The 25,472-nt window shown below is 38.8% G+C and overlaps 1 protein-coding gene and 1 long non-coding RNA gene across 2 annotated transcripts; one reads left to right on the top strand and one right to left on the bottom strand.

The window, feature by feature from the left end:
* Nucleotides 1-5,151: 5,151 nt before the first annotated feature.
* Nucleotides 5,152-6,523, top strand: LOC121977508. The gene is made up of 2 exons (XM_042530044.1): nucleotides 5,152-5,612; nucleotides 6,370-6,523. Exons 1-2 carry the CDS (start codon nucleotides 5,335-5,337, stop codon nucleotides 6,428-6,430), a joined length of 339 nt encoding a protein of 112 aa, XP_042385978.1. The 5' UTR covers nucleotides 5,152-5,334; the 3' UTR covers nucleotides 6,431-6,523.
* Nucleotides 6,524-21,101: 14,578 nt separating this feature from the next.
* Nucleotides 21,102-22,523, bottom strand: LOC121977507. The gene is made up of 2 exons (XR_006110882.1): nucleotides 22,443-22,523; nucleotides 21,102-21,384 (listed from the first exon to the last, which is right to left on the bottom strand). It is a non-coding gene; the product is annotated as an uncharacterized LOC121977507 (long non-coding RNA).
* Between the last annotated feature and the right edge of the window lie 2,949 nt (nucleotides 22,524-25,472).

The following is a 25,472-nucleotide window of genomic DNA, read 5'->3' as shown; positions in this document are numbered from 1 at the left end:
CCTTGGTGGCCGGCCCTAGCTTCTTCCTCTTCTCTTCTTCTTATGGCCGCGACAACCTCTCTTGGAGCTCTTGATGGTGGCCGGTTCTAGCTAGGAGAAGAAGGAGAGAAAGGTGGCTTTGTTTCTTGCATCCCTTGGAGCTTGGTGGTGGTGGCCGGACCTCTACTTCTCTTGGAGAATTGTGGTGGCCGAAACTTGTAAGGAAGAAGAAGGTGCTTGGTGGTTCTCATCTCGGAAGATCGTTGTCCACACAACGTCCGAGGTTAGAAGAGGAATACGGTAGAAGATCAAGAGGTCTTTTAGAAGGTATAACTAGTAATTTTTCCTTTCCGCATCATGCTAGTTATTTATGGAAATAATACCAAATACAAGAGGCTTACGATTCTAGAATTTCGAATATGTTTTTCGATGTTGTGTTCTTTTGTTTTTTCTTTTCCTTGTGATTTGATTGTTCTTTTCGGTTAACCTAAAGTTATTTTAGGAAATTAAATATTACCTTTCTATAAAAGGTTTTGTCTAGTCGGTGGTGGTTGCTCCCATATCCAAGAAGGTCATGTGCCTCGCCACGTCAGTACTGGGAACCAATTATGGAAATTAATATTTAATGGAATTAATAACTTAAGGTGATTTGGGTCGAACGTGTTAAGTTCCGCAGGAGACCCAAGTCAAAACCTAAAAGAACGAATAGATTAAGTTTTGGATCAAACGTGTTAAGTTCCGCAGGCGATCCAAAATTTAATTTAAAAGAACACATGGTAGCTAGAAAAAGGTTCAGACCTTTGTACAAAATTTTTGTACAGTGGAACCTCTAGGTTTTCCGAGTAGCAACCAACAGGACTTGGGAGAATGTGGACATATTCTTGGGATCAAAGTAATAAGGGATCGTAAGAAAAAGATGTTATGCTTATCCTAAGCTTCATACATCAATACTATCCTTGCTCATTTTAATATGCAAAACTCCAAAAAAGGTTTCTAACCTTTATGGCATGAAGTACCTTTATCTAAAGAGATGTCTCCTAAGACACCAAAGGAAATAGAGGAGATGAAGGCAGTTCCAATTGCTTCGTGTAAAATATGGCAACAAAATAATAATTAAAAATAGGGTTATTTGACAAATAATCTTATTAGATTTTTCAGGTATTTTTAGAAATTTTCGGGGATTTAATCGGAACCCTTAGGGCGTATTTTAAGAGGATAAATTTATAGGCTTGGTAAAAGCCCGTTTAGATATCCCAATTAAGTTAGGAGTTGATTGATTTCAATTAACCTAAGTCTAATATAAATAAACCTATGTTTTGTTTTTATTTTTGTTTTTCCCTCTTCTCCTTTTATCTCCTCCTCCCGATCCCCAAATCCCCGTCGAACTCCATCTTCCCCAAACCCATCACCGACACCGCCATCTTTCTCCTTCCCTTGCCCGAGCACTGCACTGCCGGCTCTCCTCCTCACGCGCAAGCACCAAGATGCCGCCGAATCTCCTCACGCGTGCACCACAGCCGCGACCCCGTTCCCTCGTACGAGCGCCACAGACACCGCCGACCACCGCGATTCTACGTCGATCACAGTGAACCCTAGCTCCACCATCATTCTTCTTCGGCCACGAGCTACGGGCAGCAGACCTTCCCTCTCCTCCTATCTCTTGCAGATCAGCCCAAGCATAGCTTTGCCACCAACGCAGTCGTGCCCTAACACCTCTCCACCGCTTCTCCAGCACTCCTCTCTTGAAGCAGAAATTCCTCCTCCAAACCGTGAGAAAAGGCAAGTAAATTTTCCCTTGTAAGTAGCGATGTGAGTGTCCCTTAGTCAGGCTAGTAGGAAACTTTGATTGCTACTTCACTTCCGATGAAGAAGTCTTGCTCGGCTTTTCTTCCAGATTTGAGAGATGATTTAGGTTTTCAGGGATCTCTTGGCTTCTTGGTATGAATTTTGGTTAATTGAATTAAATGGGAATGGGTTAACTAGTTTTGCTTCTTCGTGATCTTTCCTCGGGAAGGATTTCCGAATGACAATCAGTTTGGAAGGGGAGGTTCAGGTTTGATAGAATAAGGGTTTCTCTTTGGCTTGTTGTGATGTGGTATGAGATTGCAATATGGTAGTTGCTCTTCTAAAGTTACCCAAATGAAATTTAGCTTGTATATGTACGGTTAGCAAGTTATTAACTAACTGGTTTAATTGGTTAATTAATTGGATGATTGATTATGATAATGAGGAATTGATGAAATTGATTAACAGTAGATAAGTTAATTGAATAATAATTGATTAACTACTCATATAGGTAAATGTAAGTATATTGATTTATGGATTAATGTTTGAATAACTTGTTCAATTGATTAATCGATTTGGGGATCAGCTAAGGGTAAACTAAGTAGTTGGCCTAATTGATTTGATAGTTAACTAAATTATTTGATTTACTTAGGTGTAGGAGCAATTAAAGGTTACCTATTAATTAATTAGTGGAGTAATGGAAGATGGGTAGATTGATTAGTATGTATATTATAGATCCTTAGTTTTGTTTCGTATCTTGTATTTGTAGGATTCGAGTTGGATGTGATCTTTTGGACTTGTTGCAGACGGTTAGCTCGATCTACATTTAAGGCGGGTACTTCTTACTTTGTCTCTTTAGTTCTTTGAACTTAGTGCATGAGCTATTTTTGGATAAGGACTGTTTTACCTTGACTCTACTCTTATTTTCTTACGCTTGATACTTTCACTCAAACCTTTGAGTTATTCGTTTCTATATCCATACAGTCTATTGTTGTCATCTATGATATTTAGCAGATATGGGATACCATGTTTACATGTTTTGATTATTGTTTAGTTATGTTCTATAATGAGGATGTTGGCTTCATGTAGCATACCTAATTTTTGTTTATATTTGTATGATGATTGTTGCATTTGGTGCATCATGTCATGGCATGCATGTCAACGACCAATTCTCCCTTGTGGTCGAGAGAGTCGTTGACCAGGGACGTATCCTCGGCCACTCGAGAGAGTGGTAGCTGGAGTCGATGCCGCTTGTCCTGTCGTGCCGCACTCGGCCACTCATGGAGAGTGGTAGCTGGAGTTATTAGCAGCAGGGACCCCGTCACAGATGTAGCTAGTATGCAACTGTCCCCTTGACCACTCGTGAGAGTGGTAGCTGGAGTGGTGTACAGTCTGTCACTGACCCAGCCTCTCGACCATACAGGGGTCATGGTGTAGAGAGGTGGGCAGGAGTGACCATCCGTGCATGCACTGTTGTTATTATATTTTCTTTGGCTGCTACTGTCTATATATGCTGTTATTGCTTACTTACTGCTGTTGTTCACATATGCTGATATGCTTACTTGTGTTGAGATATATTCTCATTGTAGATGTTTAGTCATTGGAAATTTGTATATACCTTGCTTATTACCTCTGTAGTTATGAGCAGTACTGTAGCAGATTAGTACCAGTTCTGACCTACTATACCTACCTAGGATATGGTTTCAGGTATGAGTATTTATTTTGATTCTATTGTAGTATCTGCTATTTCCTCTTATGAGACTGTATACTCTTGGCCCACTTTTCTATTTGTATATTACGTTCATGCACTATCTTGTCTTTACCCACTGAGTCCCAATACTCACCACCGCACAAAATAGTTTTCTTTCGCCAGGTAACAGGTAGATGAGTCATGGATGCTTGGAGAGATGCCGGCTGCCAGTCCTGGGTCCTACGTCACACTCGAGGATAGTTTCTTTTTGGATTTTGTTATCGTTTGGGTGGTATGTTGATTTTGTGTATTTTTGCTTTTCAATAAGTCGATGTGAATTTTGGAGTCAAGTCTGGTGATTATAAGTATTTTTGTTAGTGTCGTTGTTGGTCTTACATTCGTATTATTTTGTGTTTTCCACTGCGTTTATTTTGTTCCAGCCGTGTGGGCTAAATATTAACTGCGTGGTTGTTTTATTCCCTTATGCCTAGCCGGGTAGGCTGCGTATATTAAACTGCGTGGTTGTGTTGTTTCTATTTTATGTATGTTCCAACCGTGTGGGCTGATGATTACGTATTATGTTATATGTGTGTGTATGTATTATTGCTTCATATTGTCACCCGTACAGGGAAGATGCTGCCAGATTTTTGTCTGGCAGAGACTCCTCTGGGGCATGACAATTTAGTGGTATCAGAGCCAAGTTTGCGATTCCGGTTTTTCGCTTGACTAGTTGTTTATACCATGTATGATTTGTGGTGTCAGTCATTGGTTAGATCAGATATGGTGATATGTTGACTTTTGATGATCTATTAGTTGTCTTTTGATGATCTATTAGTGGATATTAGACTTGATGGTCTATTATTTATTCTTTGATGTTGATAGTAACTTAAAGAGTATAATGCCTTGATATTTATGGAGTTGGTGATTTTAGTTGAAGGTTAGATTACAGACTTTGTGCCAGTGATCTTATGTTTGAGTATGTTTGTTGTACGGACATGAGGAGTCCTTGATATTGCTATTTAGGTTTACAGTGCCCTAGATATTTTTATGGACCCGATGTATAGAGTATCGATTTACTCGCGTTGGTTTGGTTACTAGAGGACTGATTTACTCTTATTAGCCTGATCAGTAGGAGACCGACTTACTCTTTCATAGGTCTAAGGCTCCCTGTATATATAGTAATTATAGAAAGGGAAAATGCAGAGGATGATATTGTGAACTTTGAAGTTTGATTCTCTGTGTGTCAACAAGTGAAGGCAGAATATCAGAGTGGCGCAGTGGAAGCAAGATGAGTCCATAACCCACAGAAGTATCCTTTTCGGTTAAGGATTTGATCATGACACTATGATGGACTAGTATATGGGTGCGTTATTTGGTTGTTATCCCTAGATGAGGATTCATGAGTTAGTAGTAAATTTGGGGACCAAAATTTTATTAGTAGGGGAGAATGTAAAATACGGCAACAAAATAATAATTAAAAATAGGGTTATTTGACAAATAATCTTATTATATTTTTCAGGAATTTTTAGAAATTTTCGGCGATTTAATCGGAGCCCGTAGGGTGTATTTTAAGAGAATAAATTTATAGACTTGGTAAAAGCCCGTTTAGATATCCCAATTAAGTTAGGAGTTGATTGATTTCAATTAACCTAAGTCTAATATATATAAACCTATGTTTTGTTTTTATTTTCGTTTTTCCCTCTTCTCCTTGTATCTCCTCCTCCCGATCCCCAAATCTCCGCCGAACTCCATCTTCCCCAAACCCATCGCCGACACCGCCATCTTTCTCCTTCCCTTGCCCAAGCACTGCACCGCCGGCTCTCCTCCTCACGCGCAAGGACCAAGATGCCGTCGGATCTCCTCACGCGTGCACCACAACCATGACCCCGTTCCCTCGCACGAGCGCCACAAACACCGCCAACCACCGCGATTCTACGCCGATCACAGTGAACCCTAGCTCCACCATCATTCTTCTTCGGCCACGAGCTACGGGCAACAGACCTTCCCTCTCCTCCTATCTCTTGCAGATCAGCCCAAGCATAGCTTTGCCGCCAACGCAGTCGTGCCCTAACACCTCTCCACCGCTTCTCCAGCACTCCTCTCTTGAAGCAGAAATTCCTCCTCCAAACCGTGAGAAAATGCAAGTAAATTTTCCCTTGTAAGTAGCGATGTGGGTCTCCCTTAGTCAGGCTAGTAGGAAACTTTGATTGCTACTTCACTTCCGATGAAGAAGTCTTGCTCGGCTTTTCTTCCAGATTTGAGAGATGATTTAGGTTTTCAGGGATCTCTTGGCTTCTTGGTATGAATTTTGGTTAATTGAATTAAATGGGAATGGGTTAACTGGTTTTGCTTCTTCGTGATCTTTCCTCAGGAAGGATTTCCGAATGACAATCAGTTTGGAAGGGGAGGTTCAGGTTTGATAGAATAAGGGTTTCTCTTTGGCTTGTTGTGATGTGGTATGAGATTGCAATATGGTAGTTGCTCTTCTAAAGTTACCCAAATGAAATTTAGCTTGTATATGTACGGTTAGCAAGTTATTAACTAACTAGTTTAATTAGTTAATTAATTGGATGATTGATTATGATAATGAGGAATTGATGAAATTGATTAACAGTAGATAAGTTAATTAAATAATAATTGATTAACTACTCATATAGGTAAATGTAAGTATATTGATTTATGGATTAATGTTTGAATAACTTGTTCAATTGATTAATCGATTTGGGGATCAGCTAAGGGTAAACTAAGTAGTTGGCCTAATTGATTTGATAGTTAACTGAATTATTTGATTTACTTAGGTGTAGGAGCAATTAAAGGTTACCTACTAATTAATTAGTGGAGTAATGGAAGATGGGTAGATTGATTAGTATGTATATTATAGATCCTTAGTTTTGTTTCGTATCTTGTATTTGTAGGATTCGAGTTGGATGTGATCTTTTGGACTTGTTGCAGACGGTTAGCTCGATCTACATTTAAGGCGGGTATTCTTACTTTGTCTCTTTAGTTCTTTGAACTTAGTGCATGAGCTATTTTTGGATAAGGACTGTTTTACCTTGACTCTACTCTTCTTTTCTTGCGCTTGATACTTCCACTCAAACCTTTGAGTTATTCGTTTCTATATCCATACAGTCTATTGTTGTCATCTATGATATCTAGTAGATATTGAATACCATATTTGCATGTTTTGATTATTGTTTAGTTATGTTCTATAATGAGGATGCTGACTTCATGTAGCATACCTAATTTTTGTTTATGTTTGTATGATGATTGTTGCATTTGACGCATCATGTCATGGCATGCATGTTAACGACCAATTCTCCCTTGCGGTCAAGAGAGTCGTTGACCAGGGCCGCAGCCTCGGCCACTCGAGAGAGTGGTAGCTGGAGTCGATACCGCTTGTCCTGTCGTGCCACACTCGGCCACTCATGGAGAGTGGTAGATGGAGTTACGAGCAGCAAGGAGCCTGTCGCAGATGTAGCTAGTTAGCTACTATGCAACTGTCCCCTCGGCCACTCGTGAGAGTGGTAGCTGGAGTGGTGTACAGTCTGTCACTGACCCGACCTCTTGACCATACAGGGGTCATGGTGCAGAGAGGTGGGCGGGAGTGACCATCCGTGCATGCACTGTTGTTATTATATTTGCTTTGGCTTCTGCTGTTTATATATGCTGTTATTACTTACTTACTGCTGTTGTTCACATATGCTGATATGCTTACTTGTGTTGAGATATATTCTCATTGTAGATGTTTAGTCATTGAAAATTTATATATACCTTGCTTATTACCTCTGTAGTTATGAGCAGTACTGTAGCATATTAGTACCAGTTTTGACCTACTATACCTAGCCTAGGATATGATTTCAGGTATGAGCATTTATTTTGATTCTATTGTAGTATCTGTTGGGATTTTTGGGCCACAAAAACCACTTTTTACGTTGCGGAAACCCCGAAATTCCCATGCCACGGATCCGTGCGAAGAAATAAAATTTCATATACATGTTTTCTAAGCCTAGATCTACTTTAGATCTACAAGATAAAGAGGTTACCCTTGATGCGAAGCCCTTAGCTTAATTCCGCTCATCCAAGGTTCGCCGGATCTCGAGAGTATCAAAGTAGATACTCCTCTATGTGTATCCACACAAGCAAGAGATGGAGAAAACTAAACAAAAGGTGTGCTAGCACCTTTGATGGTCACGACAAGGAGGAAGAGAGGGAGAGAAGAAACCTAGAGAGGAAGAAGAAGAAATGAATGAGAATGAATTCTCACCTTGTGTAACTCCCAAGTGGCCGACCACTTTAGGCTTATAAACTCCCATGGAATATCAAGAGTTAAGTCTCTTGATCTCCTCCATGAGGTGACATTTGGTCAAGTCAAACTTGACCAAATGAAGAAGCCTTGATGATGTGGCATTGGTCAAGTCAAAGTCAAGTCAAAACTTGAGTCTTCATCTTCCTACTTAAGTCAAGTCAAACTTGACCACTTCTTGTAAGACCGTTGGATTCGATAGAGGGGGGGGGTGAATATCGATTCGAAAATATCGAGTATAAGCGCAGCGGAAAAGTAAAGTAGACACAGTTGTTTTTACTTCGTTCGGAGCCTGTGACGACTCCTACTCGAAGGCCCGTGGTCCTTGACCACTTTCGTTGGGCAATCACTAGCAATTCGAATATAATTACAAAATGAATACAGGAAATGCTAATGAAACAAAGTAATACCGACAAGGAAATTAAGAAAAACGAAGAAGCACTTTGTCGGAGCTTTGTTAGCGTCGCAGGAACGTAGAGCAGCAGGGCAAGCAATCGAAAAGTTCTCGGTTGATGATTGAAGCTCCACCCCTGGGGCTTCTTTTATATGCTGCTCCGGCGCTGGATCCCTTCCGGGCACCCTGGTGTAGACCTGACCACGGTTCGGAACCGACGGTTCGACGGTTCGGAACCGCCGATTCGCCGGATCCAGGCGGTCGACCCTTAACCTTATCCTCCCAAGAAAGGTTAGTTAGCGCAATTAAAGTTCAGCAAAGTTATAGCAAAGAGTATGACTTAGATTCCGTCTTTCCGAGACCGGAATCTAGTCACGATCTCGACTTAGATATCCGAAATGGATCTAAGCCGATCGACGCCTAATGTTCCCTACCCGGAAGCGTGCCTCGCATGATCCTCCAGCCGACTTACCTCACTTACCCGGGACGTCGGTCGCCCGCCGACCCCGTCGACTTCTCGGCGTCGGTCGGCCGTCGACCCGCTGACTCTCGACCTATCCGGTCACCGTCGACCTTTGGACTTCTCGCTGTAGCGTCCGGTCGGCCGTCGACGCTGACTTCTCGCCACTATCCGGTCACCACGACCTAGCTGGACTTTTCCTGCACACTTGATAAACGTGTCAGACAACAACAAACCTAACTTAACCTGATTTGTCATTCATCAAAACCTGAGTTAGACCGTTAGTGCTAACCGCACCAACAATCTCCCCCTTTTTGATGGAATGACAACCTGGTTAAGTTAGTGATAAAAAGTATGCAAAAATCAAGCATGATTTTAAGGTTTAAGTTAGTTTTTTTAAGTTTGCATTTAGTTGCCCTAACTTAACCAACCTAACCCTCCCCCTTTGGCATTCATCAAAAAATAAGGGTAAACAATCATAGCGAGAAATACTGAAAACAGTAATACCTTGAACAATAACTGAGTTTTTAAATCCAAGAGAAGATCAAATTGACTTGGGGGGGTCAAGTTTCAACTTTGAAATGCTACTTAAACATAAGTTTTCAAAACCAAAATTCCAAAACTAAGTTTGAAAAGTCTATTTTTCAAAACTAATTGAATTTTATTTTTCAACACTAAGTGTATAAGATTCAATTTTCAAAACAAGGAAAATAACTTTGAGAAGCTTAGTTTGTAAACTAAATTTTGTAAAATTTATCCTTCAAATTAAATTGTCAAAATTAAGTAAAGTCAAATTTTTAAGAAGTAGACTCAGGACAATTTTCAACGTAAAATTAAGTTTAAATCTTTACTGTTAGTTTTCAAAGGAGTTTTGATAAACGTAAGAAAAAAACTTTTGGAATGTTTTTGTAAAGTTTGCTTTTCAAAATCAAATTTTTCAAAAAAAGTATTAGATTCAAAACCATGGTTTAAGATACTTGAAAAGTTCAGTTTTCAAAGAATAGGTAAAAAGGATAAAAAGTTTGTGAGTTTAAAAATTTCACAATTTTAAACAAATTATTTTTAAACTTTGATTTTCAAAATTAAGTTTAAAATTCAATTTGGAAAACTAAAGTAGTTTTATTTCTCCCCCTGAATTTGATATTTAACTTCAACCAGCTGTCTAACTAACTATTAGAAAATTGTAGCTTTCACTTGGTTAGTCAGATTAAGTTAATTATAATCAGTCAGTGTTTGACTCGACTGATGAACTTTAACCTGATTAATATTTGAATTGTATTTAACGTCCAGACTTATACTGATGCACTGAAATAAGCATCTTAAGTCCAGACAGATGGCCTATGCATCTCACCCCTTTCTATGTTTATCAACCACAAGCAAGGTAAACCTAAGGTGTTGGTGAGATGCTCAAGAACTAAACCTATGGGTACATGCTTTCTAAGGATGTAAGACTAGTCTAAGGCCAAAACTGTTTTTGAAAGTTTAAAAATGGAAATTTTTGAAAACAAACAAGTTTAGCCTATAAGTTGATAAAATCAGTTTTGAAAGTATTTATGAAGGATCCTAGTCTATTGAGCACGAGCATATTCAATGTAAGTTTGAAATGTCACAAGATAAATTCAAAAATATTTTACAAATAGTGTAGCTACAGAAGTAGGTCATCACTAAAGCTACTGAGATGATGAAGAGGGTGGTCCAGATCCCAAGGATCGAAGAAGTGTCATCAGCTCAGTGTGGCGGGTGTCCCCGGCAGCTCGTAACTCGGCAACCTCTCGCCGTATGTCCCGATGAAAATCGGAGTTCTCCTGCTGGAGACTCGCCATGGCTCTCTCTAGTCCGGTCATACGGTCGGCTAGAGTGCGGGGAGCGTGTCGTGGTGCTCGAGCTGGGGGTGGTGGTGGAGCCGGTGCGGCTTCCTCTGGAAATAGTGCGAGCATGAACTCGTCCATCTGTGCGTCTGGATCGGGCTGGTGCTGTGCCCCCCTCCGCCAAGTCATAGTCCCGTCATCTCTATCTACCTGGATGCCGGCTAAGGAGAAGTTCCGAGAGGATATAACATCGAACTCGGTCATATGGGCAACGTCTCCTCTAGTGACATCAATGTGCAGTGAGGACATATAGGCTGTCAAAATGTGACCAAATGGCATATGGACTCGACTGTCAGTCACGTATCCGGCTGCGTAAGTGATGGTGGAGAAGATATGTAGGCTAATGTCAATCTCCAACCTATGAATCAGGGCATAAAGTAGGAATGAATGGAATGGGCGCATCACGGCGATGTCCCGAGTGGTCAGTGGTAAAATACAAAGAACTACAACTCTATAAAGAGCGTAGTCCTGGACTCTAAGTTCTACTGACCTAAACTGTGTCACAGTGGGATCTCTCTCTCCCCCAAAAAAATACGAATACATCGTATCGAGAGTAATATGTGAGTAGGGATCGTCGAACGGTAGATCCCTCGGAGGATAGCACAAAAAAGGGCAAGTAGAAGGACGCAACTCTAAAAACTCTCTGATAGTCGTAGGGGAAAATACGATATCAGTGCCTGCTGCCCTAGTGGTATAGGTGAAGTCATCTACTTTTACTAAGTTATTGCAAAATTCGGCACATAGACTTATGTTTATTGGACTGGTACATTCTACAAGGTTCCTTAAATTGTAGTGGCCTATAACCTCTAAGGCAGAGGGACATGACCTTAGGAAGAACGCTCTATCTACGCAGGTAGTCCTAATGGCCTTATAGATGGTGGACTCAAATTTAATCCTAAGTTCGTCTGTGGGAAACCTAGGGTCTGTACTAGCATTGGAGGGTCCAGCACCAGTATTTGTTCGTTTCTTACTGTATATAAAGAGTATATAAAAAAAATTTAGAAGACAACAAAAAAATATTTTAGAGAGGGGAAGAATATTTTACCGAGGAGCCATCGAAAAAATATAGATTTGACGACCTCGGTTGAATAGCAACAGCGTCTTCACCGCACGAAAATTTAATTTAGAGTACTTTCGCACCGAGGTTCAAAGTGAACCTTGGCAAAAGTGAGAATGAGTGGGCAGAGGTTGGGCGCTCTGCCCTTATTTATAGCACCGCCCGGACTTTTCTCGCCCGGTGGGACCCTTCAGGCCCGACGAGAATACTGTCGCCACGGACTTTTTTTTTTTTAAGATTTTGAAAATAATTTTAAGTTTTTAAAATTTGAATTTAGTAAGTAGGATTTAAAATTAGTATTTTGAGCATGCATAAATTTAAGTTTAAAATTAAAATTTTGAAATAATTTTTAAGTTTAAAATTAAGATTTTGAAATAAATTTTAAGTTTAACATTAAAATTTTTGAAATTAATTTTTAAGTTTAAAATTAAATTTTTGAAATAAATTTTTAAGTTTAAAATTAAAATTTTTGAAATTAATTTTTAAGTTTAAAATTAAAATTTTTGAAATAAAAATTTAAAATTAAAATTTTTGAAATTAATTTTTAAGTTTAAAATTAAAATTTTGAAATAAATTTTTAAGTTTAAAATTAAAATTTTTGAAATTAATTTTTAAGTTTAAAATTAAATTTTTGAAATAAATTTTTAAGTTTAAAATTAAAAATTTTGAAATTAATTTTTAATTTTTGAAATAAATTTTTAAGTTTAAAATTAAAATTTTTGAAATTAATTTTTAAGTTTAAAATTTTGAAAATAATTTTTAAGTTTAAAATTTTGAAAATAATTTTTAAGTTTAAAATTTTGAAAATAATTTTTAAGTTTAAAATTAAATTTTTGAAATAAATTTTTAAGTTTAAAATTTTTGAAATTAATTTTTAAGTTTAAAATTAAATTTTTGAAATAAATTTTTAAGTTTAAAATTAAAATTTTTGAAATTAATTTTTAATTTTTGAAATAAATTTTTAAGTTTAAAATTTTTGAAATTAATTTTTAAGTTTAAAATTTTTGAAATTAATTTTTAAGTTTAAAATTAATTTTTTGAAATAAATTTTTAAGTTTAAAATTTTTGAAATTAATTTTTAAGTTTAAAATTAAATTAAGCCTTATTCATCTCACCCGATCTATATTATCAATTAGGGAATCCTATGATTTTGTGAGATGAAATTAGTTTGATTACAGACTTTTGGTTTAACTTGTGTTAGATTCAGATTTAGTTTTGGTTTCCACAAATAGGCATTCTTCGGATAAACTTCTAAGCTTGGTGAGTCACAGGGACATCATTAGAAGTAACCAACCTTTCGAAGTTTTCCGAATAGTCCTATCCACGGAACTTAGTACTAAATCTTGGTCTAACTGGTTAGGATTCGTTTAAGGGTAGCTTCGGTCAGTTCCACTTGGCCAAATGCACCAGATCGAAGCCATATCTTTCTAGACATGCGATGCCCAAGCTTCCCTAACGTACTATCATCCAAAAACTTCACCAGTACCATGAGTCAAGTTAACCTCGGTTTCTTTTTAACTAATCCTGATTACCCTGTCGGGTTAGTTTGTTTTGGGTTACCCTGTCGGGTATGTTAGTTTTGGAGGTGCCAGCTATTCTGGAGCCTCCCCCTGAATTATTGGCTATTTAGATTTTGGGTTTGTGTCGATTCTTTTTATAGTTATAATCAACTTGGTGATAGTCTAAATTTTGTTGAGTTTTGAATTTTGATTTTAAGTTAAATTTATTTTTTAGTTTTTGATCTGATTTATTCAAGTTTATATAATGTATTTTATCTTTAGGTGTGTAGAATTGATTAAGTCCTACTTGCGTGGTTAAGCACGCTTTCGGGACCCAAGCTTGTTTAGTTGCTTTGTGTTGGGTTACCAATGATTTAAAGGTTTTGTTTGATTTTGACTTATATCCAAGTCCGGTTTTATTATAGCATGCCTTTTGGTTATTTAGAATTAAATCTAAATTTTTAGATCTTGTTATGAATTTTTCCAACAATTCTTTTAACTTATTAATTTCACTTTTTAATGATAAATTCTCCTCCTCAAGTGTTCGGTCTTGAGTTGGATTCGAATTTTTTAATTGTTCCTTCAGGTTTTGATTTTCCTCAAGAAGCGATTTATTTTCATTTTCCAATTTAACTAATTTTTTATTTAAACACGAGATAATTCTAAAGAATTTATGATTTAAGTTTAGGTATACCTCTTCGGAACCTTCGGAAACGAGTGCGGACTCGTGGCTCGATTCGGGTTCGGACCCGTCTTCCGATTCCTCTGATTCGTCTTCCGTTTCAGCTTCGCGAGCCATCAGCGCGAGGTGACTTTGGTGCTTTTTCCTTTCTCCTTCCGATTCGTCTGAGGAGGAATCGTCCCATGTTGCTTTGAGGGCTTTCTTCTTTGTTGACTTTGGTTTGTCAAGTTTCAATCTTGGGCATTCGTTCTTGTAGTGCCCCTTTTTGTTACATCCGAAACATGTGACATTTCTTGAGTCGGCTGGCGAACTGATCTTCTGAAGATCCTGTTTGCTGAAGTTTCTCTTTTTCCTGGTGAACATTTTCCTTACCAGATTCACCAGGTGTTCTTCGTCTTCAGAGTCTTGATCGGAATCTTCTTCAGATTCGGGTTTGTTCTTCTTTTCTTTAGAGGAACCTGCGAATAAAGCTACACCTTTCTCGACCCCGGCGTTAGTTTGCTCATGAAGTTCTAATTCACAGAAGAGTTCATCCAATTTTAATTTAGATAAATTTTTTGAAATTTTGTAGGCATCTACAATTGATGCCCACAAATTATTTCGCGGAAAAGCATTTAACGCGTACCTTATTAAGTCTCGGTTCTCCATTTGGTGTCCTATCGCGTGGAGACCGTTGAGGATATCTTTGACCCTCGCGTGGAGCTGACTTGCCGTTTCTCCTTCCTGCATTTTTATATTAAAAATTTTATTTAACAGTAAATCTCTTTTTGTTACCTTCGCGTCGCTTGTTCCTTCGTGCAGCTCGATCAGTTTATCCCAGAGCTCCTTAGCGTTTTCATGCGGTCCTACCCGGTTCAGTTCTTCTCGTGTTAGTCCGCAGTGTAGAGTGTTGATGGCTTTGTTTTCAATTGACGCCTTTTTCTTTAAATCATTTGTCCATTCTTCAGGGTCTATTATTTTCCCGGAGTTGTCTACTGGAATTTTATAAGCCTTTGTGACGCTCATCCATTGGTCGTAGTCTGTCTTCATGTAGACCTCCATTCTTCTCTTCCAGTACGAAAAGTCATCCCCGTTGAATAGGGGAGGACGAACTGTGCTGAAGCCTTCTTGTTGAGACATCTTATCCTGCACACACTAAATTAACTGGAAAAAATCCCAAGACTTCGTCTTGGATTAGCAGTGCGGGAAAAAATAGAAACTCTAAGTTGGTGTTGTACCAATTTAGATTTTAAATGCAACGAGAAAAAAATCTTCCAAAAAGATAATAATATCAGTTTGGAATTGTTAAAAAAAATGATTTCACCCCCTGTCTGATTGGTGGTTGCACACAACCTAGATGGTTGATACCACTTGTAAGACCGTTGGATTCGATAGAGGGGGGGGTGAATATCGAGTATAAACGCAGCGGAAAAGTAAAGTAGACACGATTGTTTTACTTCGTTCGGAGCCTGTGACGACTCCTACTCGAAGGCCCGTGGTCCTTGACCACTTTCGTTGGGCAATCACTAGCAATTCGAATATAATTACAAAATGAATACAGGAAATGCTAATGAAACAAAGTAATACCGACAAGGAAATTAAGAAAAACGAAGAAGCACTTTGTCGGAGCTTTGTTAGCGTCGCAGAACGTAAGCAGGACCGGAATCGAAAAGTTCTCATTGATGATTGATTCAAGCTCCGCACGGGCTTCTTTTATATCTTGTCGGCGCTGGATCCCTTCGCACTGAATGTGACGAGCTGCACAAACCATGATGCTCCACGTGGTGACGACTCTGGATGAAATTTGCCTTGGCGCCGGATCCTTCCGGCGCCGGACCTCAGCGCCCGACCTCGGCGCCGGATCCAGGCGCCGGACCCCTCTTCTCGAAAGTCCTTCTCCTGCGAAAAGGTTAGTCAGGCAAATGTACCTGCGAAAGAGTGTTAGCACGGTTTATAGATGAGCAGTATGACTTAGATTCCGTCTTTCCGAGACCGGAATCTAGTCACGATCTCGACTTAGATATCCGAAATGGATCTAAGCCGGATCGACGCCTAATGTTCCCTACCCGGGAACGCGTCCTCGCAGTCACTCCCCTCCAGTGACTTACCTCACTTACCTGCCAGACGTCCGGTCAGCCCGTCGACCCATCTGGACTTCTCGCCAAGCGTCCGGTCAGCCCGTCGACCCGCTTGGACTTCTCGCCAGCTATCCGGTCAGCCCGTCGACCTAGCTGGACTTCTCGCCAAGCGTCCGGTCAGCCCGTCGACCCGCTTGGACTTCTCGCCAGCTATCCGGTCAGCCCGTCGACCTAGCTGGACTTTTCCTGCACACTTGATAAACGTGTCAGACAACAACAAACCTAACTTAACCTGATTTGTCATTCATCAAAACCTGAGTTAGACCGTTAGTGCTAACCGCACCAACACTTCTCTCCCTTGGTTGATCTAATCTAACCATTGGTTCAAGTCAATTTTAATTTAATGAATCTTTATTCGTTGAATTAAATTAATTAAATGAGTCTAAGTCCAAATTAGACTCACTTAATACATGAACCAAATTGAGTCCAACTCAACTAGCCTAATTTGGATTACCCTTAATCCAATTTGGTTCATCACATGGACCTAATCCTTTGGGTTCATCAAATGAACCTAATCTCCATCTAATTACCCTTTGTGTGTGACCCTATAGGTTCTTATAACGTTGACAATGCTCCTAAACCCATTTAGAAGCATAAGTAATAAGCGGTATCTAGCAACACATCATTACTACCCAAGTGATAAGAATGTTGAGATCTAACATCATCTTGTGACTACTAATTGTGACTCCTCTCACAATATATTACAAGTGTCCTTCTATCCTTGATATCTAGATTGATCAATGTGAGGTATAGACCGTGTCATCCTCTAATCAATCTAAATCTTGAACTCCAAGTAGACTTACTCAATCAAATGAGCTCAATATCTCATATTGACTCATTTGGGCATGACCATGCACTTAGTGGCCTCACTCTATCAAGAATATCGATATCACTCCCGTCATATAGGAGGGATAAATCCCATCTACATCACTCACATCCCTCCGCATAATTTGTTACATACCCAGTAATCGCCATTATAGTCCACCCAGTTACGGGTGACGTTTGACGAAGCTAAAGTACGTAACTCCTTATATAGGGAACCATGGTGACTTCAGGTCCAAGGACTAATAGTCATACAAATAGCCACATGAGAAAGTATATGACACTCATATAATGATCCATGATACTTTCTCATGGCGGGTCATTCAGTATGCATTCTCCAATGCATACCCATGTGTCAACTTGATATCTCCATATCCATGACTTGTGATATCAAGTCATCGAGTTGACCTACATGCTAGTCTCGTCACATTAACATTGTCCTTGAATGCTAATACTTGATTAGGAATGATTAAGAGTAGTGTTCCCTATATCATCTTACTATCGATTCAACTAATCGATTGATATAGGTAAGAACCTTCTACTCAAGGACGCTATTATACTTAGTTATTTGGCACCAATACAAGTAAGTGTAATAACAAAAAACAAATGCCTTTATTTATATACAAGAATATGATACAACGAGTTCATATAACAATCATCAAATGATTGGCTCTAGAGCTCTAACTAACAATCTCCCACTAGCACTAGTGCCAATCAGTATAGGCTCTAAGGCCTAATGACCTAGTGCGACCATCATGCTTTCTCTGTGTCATAGCCTTGGTCAAGGGATCTGCGTTGTTAGCCTCAGTGGGTACTGTGCAAATCTTCACATCTCCTCTATCGATGATCTCTCGAATGAGATGGAAGTGCCGTAGTATGTGTTTAGTCCGCTGGTGTGAGCGAGGTTCCTTGGCCTGTGCTATTGCTCCATTGTTGTCATAATAGAGCTCTATGGGATCAGCTATGCTAGGAACCACCCTAAGCTCAGTGATGAACTTGCGGATCTAAACTGCCTCCTTTGTTGCTTCTGATGCAGTAATATACTCGGCCTCTGTTGTAGAATCAGCGACTGTGTCCTGCTTCGAACTCTTCCAGCTCACAGCACCACCATTTATGCAAAACACGAACCCTGACTGCGATCGATAATCATCCTGGTCAGTCTGGAAGCTAGCATCACTATAACCCTTTACAGCTAGCTCGTCATCGTCTCTATATATCAAGAAATATTCTTTAGTCCTTCTCAAGTACTTAAGAATATTCTTGACTACTATCCAGTGACTTTCACCTGGATCTGACTGGTATCTGCTCGTCATGCTCAAAGCATACGAGACATCAGGATGAGTACATAGCATGACATACATGATAGACCCTATGGCTGAAGCATAAGGGATCTGATCCATGCGGTCTCTCTCCTCTCTAGAAGAGGGACATTGAGTCTTCGAAAGACTCACACCATGTGACATCAACAGAAATCCCTTCTTGGAGTTCTGCATGGCAAACCGTAGTAGTACCTTGTCAATGTATGTACTCTGACTTAGGTCAAGCAATCTCTTAGATCTATCTCTATAGATCTGTATGCCAAGAATGCGGGATGCTTCACCTAAATCCTTCATTGAGAAACAAGTACCTAGCCAAGTCTTGACAGACTGCAGCAAAAGGATGTCTTTTCCAATGAGTAGTATGTCATCCACATATAATATAAGGAAGACAACTGTATTCCTTACAACATTCTTGTAGACACAAGGCTCATCTTCATTCTTGATAAAATCAATTTGTTTGATTGCATCTTCGAATCGAAGATTCCAGCTCCGAGAAGCTTGCTTTAGTCCATAAATAGACCTATGCAGCTTGCATACTCTGCCAGTATGTTGTGGATCTACAAAACCCTCAGGTTGTGTCATGTACATATCCTCGAGCAAGTTTCCATTCAGAAACGTGATTTTTGACATCCATCTGTCATATCTCATAGTCATGGTATGCTGCAATAGCAAGTATGATCCGAATGGACTTAAACATCGCTACTGGAGAAAAGGTTTCATCATAGTCAATACCATGAATCTGTTTGAAACCTTTAGCTACCAAGCGACCCTTATAGATAAGTCCATCCATATCAGTCTTTCTCTTAAAGACCCACTTACACCCTATGGGTTTTACGCCCTCAGGTGGATCAACCAAAGTCCATACTTGGTTGGTGTACATGGATTCCATCTCGGATCTCATGGCTTCTAGCCATTTCTCAGAATCTGGTCTCATCACAGCTTCCTGATAGGAGGTAGGCTCATCCTCAATGAGCACAACGTCATCATGGTCAGACAAGAGAAATGAGTATCTCTCAGGCTGACGACGTACCCTATCAGATCTGCGAAGAGGTAGGTCTACTTGAACTGGTTGTGGTTCCTCAACTCCTTGTGGAACAACATCATCCACAACACTTTGTGGTTCCAGTTCAACTTCCATCGAGGCTTCAGTGCTATGGTCCACATCTTGAACTTCTTCAAGATCGAACGTACTCCCACTAGTCTTTCTAGAAACAAAATCCCTTTCTAGAAAAACCCCAGTCTTAGCCACAACTATCTTGTGTTGACTGGGAATGTAGAAGTAGTATCCCTTCGTTTCCTTAGGATATCCAATGAAATATCACTTATCAGATTTGGGTCCCAATTTGTCCGAGACTTGACGTCTAACGTAAGCCTCACAACCCCAAATCCTCATAAAAGACACCTGGGCATCTCTCTTAATCCATATCCTATATGGTGTCTTTATTACAGCCTTAGATGAAACTCGATTGAGAATGAAGGCTGCTGTGTCTAGAGCATAGCCCCAAAGATACATGGGAAGATCTGTGTGACTCATCATAGACCGTACCATATCTAATAAGGTATAATTCTTCCTTTCGGATACACCATTCTACTGTGGTGTTCCAGGAGGAGTGAGTTGGGATAGGATCCCACACTCAGCTAGATAGTCACGAAACTCATGGCTAAGGTATTCTCCACCTCAATCTGATCGAAGTATCTTAATACTCTTGCCAAGCTGGTTTTGTACTTCATTCTTGAATTCTTTAAACTTTTCAAAGGATTCTGACTTATGTGTCATCAGGTACACATAACCATATCTACTGAAATCATTAGTAAATGTAATGAAGTACCTATAACCACCTCTAGTAGTGACATTGAAAGGACCACATACATCACTATGTATAAGACCTAACAAGTCAGTCGCTCTCTCACTGTGTCCACTAAAGGGAGTCTTGGGTCATCTTGCCTAGAAGGCATGACTCGCATGTCTCATATGATTCAAAATCAAATGAGTCCAGCAAACCATTTTTATGGAGCTGAGATAAGCGTTTGTCATTTATATGACCTAAGCGACAGTGCTAGAGATAGGTTTTGTTCATGTCATTTGACTTGAACCTCTTGGTACTTATGTTATAGATACGGTTCTCAAGGTCTAGAATATAGAGTCCGTTCATCAGAGGTGCACTATAATAGAACATATCATTTAAATAAACTGAACAATATTTGTTCTTTATTATAAATGAAAAACCTTTCTTGTCCAAACAAGAAACTGATATGATGTTCTTAGTTAAAGTAGGCACATAACAACATTCATCTAATTCTAATATAAGCCCAGAGGGCAGAGATAGATGATAAGTTCCTACAGTAACAGTAGCAACCCGTGCTCTATTGTCTACTCGTAGGTTCACCTCGCCCTTTGTCAATGCCCTGCTATTTCTCAACGCCTGCACATTAGTACAAATATGAGAAGCACATCCGGTATCTAATACCCATGATGAAGAAATAGATAGATTGACTTCTATAACATATATACTTGAAGTGGAAGTCTCACTTCTCTTCTTCTTAAGATTTTCCAGGTAAACTTTGCAGTTCCTCTTCTAGTGCCCGGTCTGACCGCAGTGGAAGCAGATAGCATCCTTAGCGACCCCTCCTTTGGGTTTCAGTGCCTTGCCTTTGCCCTTAGCTTGAGACTTTCCCTTGCCTTTAGGCTTGCCCTTGCCCTCATGTTTCTGAACCATCAGAATAGAGTTGGGCTTAACCTTCTTAAGGTTGAGCTCAGCAGTTCTTAACACTACAGGAAAAAAGCTAATAGACAACGCTTTTAAAGCGTTGTCTTTGTGCCTGAAAAAGCGTTGTTAAAGGCACTGTTGTTAAAAGTCTGCTGAACGACAACGCTTTTAAAGCGTTGTCGTTTGTAGCAAAGACAACGCTTTTGCAACGCTTTAAAAGCGTTGTGTATTTTTTTGCAAAAACATCTTTATTGCAACGCTTTAAAAGCGTTGTTATTTTTGGCAAAGACAACACTTGTGCAACGCTTTAAAAGCGTTGTCTTTTAAAAAAAAATCTAAAAAAAATCTATTTACAAAATCATTTTTTTATATTTACAAAACTATTAATTTTCTTTTACCATGTACATATTCGAATTTAACATATAAAATAGCATTAATTAGCTCAGCTAATGATTTCAAACTCGTACCAAACAATAGAATTCAACTACAAAGTATTAGTATTTACAGGAGAATTCAACTATACACAAAGACTAAATATTTCTGTTTCAAAGTAGTTACTGACATTCAAGTTTAAAACAAAAAAAGCACAAAATAGCTAGCCGGCCTCGAAGACAATGATCTGCATGTTTACTTCTACTAGATATATTGATCAAAATGGATTGACGGCTTGAGACTGGGACAAAACACCTACCACTGTGTATCTGTCACAGAAAATAATACCATCAGTATTATGCAAAAGAAATTTTCGGTGGTAATAGCTGAAAATAAAGGTCACAATTCACACCATACAATAATTTACAAAGCCACGTGTTCTTAGATAATTGCATCGAAAAATTAAACATTCTCCAACTCACTGGCCAACACCCAAACATGCAGAAGTACTAATTAAAGAGAATTCATTAGTAGTGATCACTATTGAAAGCATCTCCATAATGATCATTTCCTCCATGAACAATGACATCTTGTCCTGAAATTTCATTGAAGCATGCAAATCATGCAAGTTGGTTTGCTCATTAGTGGCCAGAAAAAGGGTTATGGTGTCAGAACTTAGTTGGCGTGGGCATTTCTTGTAAGAACTTGATGTTCTTGGCACCTTCATACTTGCTGAGAATAGTCAGAAACGACGTGACTTAAAGAAATTATTCCATTGTAATGTAGCAATCTTATATAGAACAGAATCCAATCTGACAAAAATAAAGCTTGTGGTTCAGAGTTGATTATTCGTTATGTTTGGTTTGTGAAATGGATGTTAGAGTACTAATTCTTATGGAATTGCACGTGGCTTCCAGTTTCTAAGAGATACTTGTTGTTCCTTCTCATTGTAGGAAGAAAGTTGTCGGTCAGCCGGGCTAACGAACATTAGACGAGTTCCTACAAATAGTACTCCATTTCTTGTGTATTTTGTTTCATGAACAACAACACTGTTGGAATATTCAAAAAGGTTTCATCTTTAATACTGAACAGAAACCCTAATTTGGTGTCTAACATGATTGAAAAAGATTGGAAAATAACCTTTCAAACTTTGCATAAAGTTGGTGGAACTAGTTTTTCCTCCCTTTGAATGTTGTAGAGAGCCTTTATCAGTGTTAGGCAATGCTAGTGACTTTATCATTCATAAAGCAAGTTATAAAAGTCTAATCAACATGCATAAACTCATATTCCTAAACTCATCTGATGTTTTTGGGCCATCAAGAAGGTAATGAACTTACATAAACTTTAGTTAAAACAAGGTAATGAACTTACATAAACTTGAACGCACCTACTCATAAATATAATCTTGTATACATTCTGCCAACTCCGATCGCACCTCATCAATTTCTTCTCGAGAATACTCCGCTTGTGTGAACTGTGACATTAATTAAAAAAAATCAACATTGACTTTGCAAATTTTAAATAGTTTATTTCAAATAATTTGAGACATAAGAAAGAAAATATTACTATAGATCGTAGTGAATCTCTCTCGATAATTTCAACTTCTTCAACAATTTGTGTCATAAATCATATCACATAATAACCACATTGTTTGACATCTTGTTGTCGAGGAGCCTATGGTAATTAGAGACAAATTATTAATGATAAACATACACATTAAAATATATGTTATAAAAATTACACATTCCTTTACTACTACCCACATAGCCTTTTTTCTACCTTTCGTTCCCTTGTTTGAATTAAACAATCTCAAGGCCCTTCATACATTAATGATTTTTTATATATGAGTTTTGTATTAACGTAAATTCTTAATAAAAAAGAAATATGAATTCACATTTCCACTATATATTTCCAATCCTCATCATGAATGCGGTGCCTTAGAGAATCCAACAAATAAATAACTTCATTGTAAGGGTCAATGACAGTGAGAATCCAATGGAAACTATGCACAAACACATAATTAGTGCATATAATTCAGTAAATTTTTGAAAGACAACAATGGAAAGTGATGTTTTATTTTTACTTACCCGATGTTACATGGCACCAATAGTAGTGTTCATGTGATTTGGTTAGGTGCTGAGATTTTTAACTCTGGCAATGGATGAGAGAAAAAACACAGAACACCAGCTTGCTTGGAAAAAACTGAAAATGGAATTGACCTGCATTTCTTTTTATTAAAATAAAAGTCAAATACAATGAGAAATGCAAATATATTTATCATTCCTCCAACAATAATAAATAGCAGAAGCAAAAGTCTTTTAGCTTGAGAACTAATCTTAAAAACTATGGAAAAAAAACAAATGTAGAAGGGCATTGTACCAAACGAGATACCCGTTGTGTTTGGCTTTGATCAAATCATGCTCCACTATTGTGGTTTTTGAATGGCAATAAAATTTTCAGATATTATCCTTGGTGTTTTAAGTTACCTCCAAAACCCAAGTGTTAATTGATTGACAAACTAATTTGTAAATCAGTTTTCATTTTCATTCTGGGAGGGCTTGAAAATTAAGGACACAATATGGGAAAATTTATGATGGGGATGTAATTTGGTATAAAATAAATAGTGTGCGATTTGATCAAAAGATTAAATACAAAGGGTGTGATTTGGTAAAATGACTGATATTGGATGGCTTTCAATGGTAAGTTCTACATCAAATGTGCAATGTAAACAACAATATCATATCATACGACATTTACAATCCAAGAAACTCAATAGAGGTAGAAATAGGCCTTGGAAGCTGGTAAAGACTGGCGAAGTAATTTCTGAACAAACAAATAAATAACTAGGAATAAGCTTACCTCAACACAATAATTATTTCATTTAGGAAAACAATGTCTACAAATAACAAGAGTATGATTTGTTCAGTGAAATGATGCAACTCAAACCTTTAGCTGATTTTGATTTCCTTTATCTTTTATTTTATAAAGACTAGAACAGGCAGAACGATGAGCATACACTAGTTTGCACTAAAGGGAGCATCACCAGGCTTTCGGTTTAAAGTTTTGATGGTTTGGGGAAGATATCAGGTGTGAACTTTTGAGCTGCACTTATACTTCCCTTAATCTTCATCGCTCCTCTGTAATAATTCAAGGGAGAAAAAAAATCCGAAATCAAGCAAAAAGGGGGGAGTTGTTCGGCTGCTCTCTTTGTCAAGTAAGGGCTCCTCTCAAGAAGATGAATAGGACAAAGCACAGATTTATATGATGAAACCCAAAGTACTTCACTCCAAAACCAACCCTGTAGCCATGGAAACCACGAAAGCAAAGATCTTGAAACTTTCCCGACCAAGTTATTTAAGACGATGAAAACAACCAACTAATCAAGGAATCATAATAGAAATCAAACCTGGTATATCGCATCGAGTCCGTCCTCTTCGACCCCTCCCACTTCAGTGGAACGTAAGGAGCGCAGGATATGAAGGAGGAGGTGGCGGAGAGGGCGAAGAGAAAGAAGGTGAGCCCACCGACGACGCAGGAGCCAGAGATGCTTCGCTGGTTCGAAGCTGCAAAGTTTCCGGCACCGTGCAAGAATAGATCGAGATCGCCAGACGACATAAATCATGAATCCAAACCTCTAACTTAACTCGTCGGCGTTCGCGGTCACCGCCCGCCCCTCCCTCAACCTCTCTTCACTTTCTCGATCTGGCCGCCGCTAAAACCCCGAAGCGAAGGAAATGAGGATAAAAGGGGACGAACAAGACGGCGTCAGACGCATTAATAATAACGAACGGAAACGATCAAAAACAAGAGGAGTTGGAAGGAGAGGCGTGAGAGGAGGAGTTGGATGGAGAAGGCCAGCGTGCGATGAGGAGTTGGGAGAAGGGTTCGGGATCAAAAACGATCGGCAGATGAGGAGTTGGATGGAGAAGGGCCGGCGTGAAACTAGGGGTTTTCTACTCCTTACTTGATCCAACGGTTTGGATTAATCTAGATTTAGACGAGAACTTAATAATAGACAACACTTTTTAAAAAACGTTGTCGTAGACATAAAAAAAAATATTAGACAACGCTTTTTACGAAGTGTTGTCTTTGACCCATAAAAATTACTAATAGACAACGGTTTTTAGAAAAGCGTTGTCTATTAATCAGAAAATAATGAAATAGACAACGCTTTTCACTAAAAGCGTTGTTAAAAAAAAATAGACAACGCTTTTTTAAAAAAAACGTTGTCATTTAAGTGTTGTAGAATCCCAATTTTCTTGTAGTGTAACATGCTAAGCAGCTCGGGCAGTGACTTGTCAATTTCGTTCATATTGTATTTAATGACAAATTGACTGTAGCTCTCTGACAAGGACTGCAAGATCAAGTCAGTGGCCAGCTCTTGGCCAAGGGGAAATCCCAACCTCTGTAGGTTTTC

The sequence above is a fragment of the Zingiber officinale genome, chromosome 4B, assembly GCF_018446385.1.
Source record: "Zingiber officinale cultivar Zhangliang chromosome 4B, Zo_v1.1, whole genome shotgun sequence".
NCBI classification, from domain to species: Eukaryota; Viridiplantae; Streptophyta; class Magnoliopsida; order Zingiberales; family Zingiberaceae; genus Zingiber; species Zingiber officinale.
The sequence above is the reverse complement of the archived record's forward strand: the minus strand, read 5'-3'. Positions and strand labels throughout refer to the sequence as shown.

What these genes read in the sequence shown, in the direction of transcription:
- LOC121977508 (XM_042530044.1), top strand. Translation starts at nt 5,335, where the DNA reads ATGACCCCGTTCCCTCGCACGAGCGCCACAAACACCGCCAACCACCGC. An exon ending in ATGCAAGTAAATTTTCCCTT is followed by an intron (nt 5,613 to 6,369) that starts GTAAGTAGCGAT and finishes TTGTATTTGTAG; the next exon opens with GATTCGAGTTGGATGTGATC.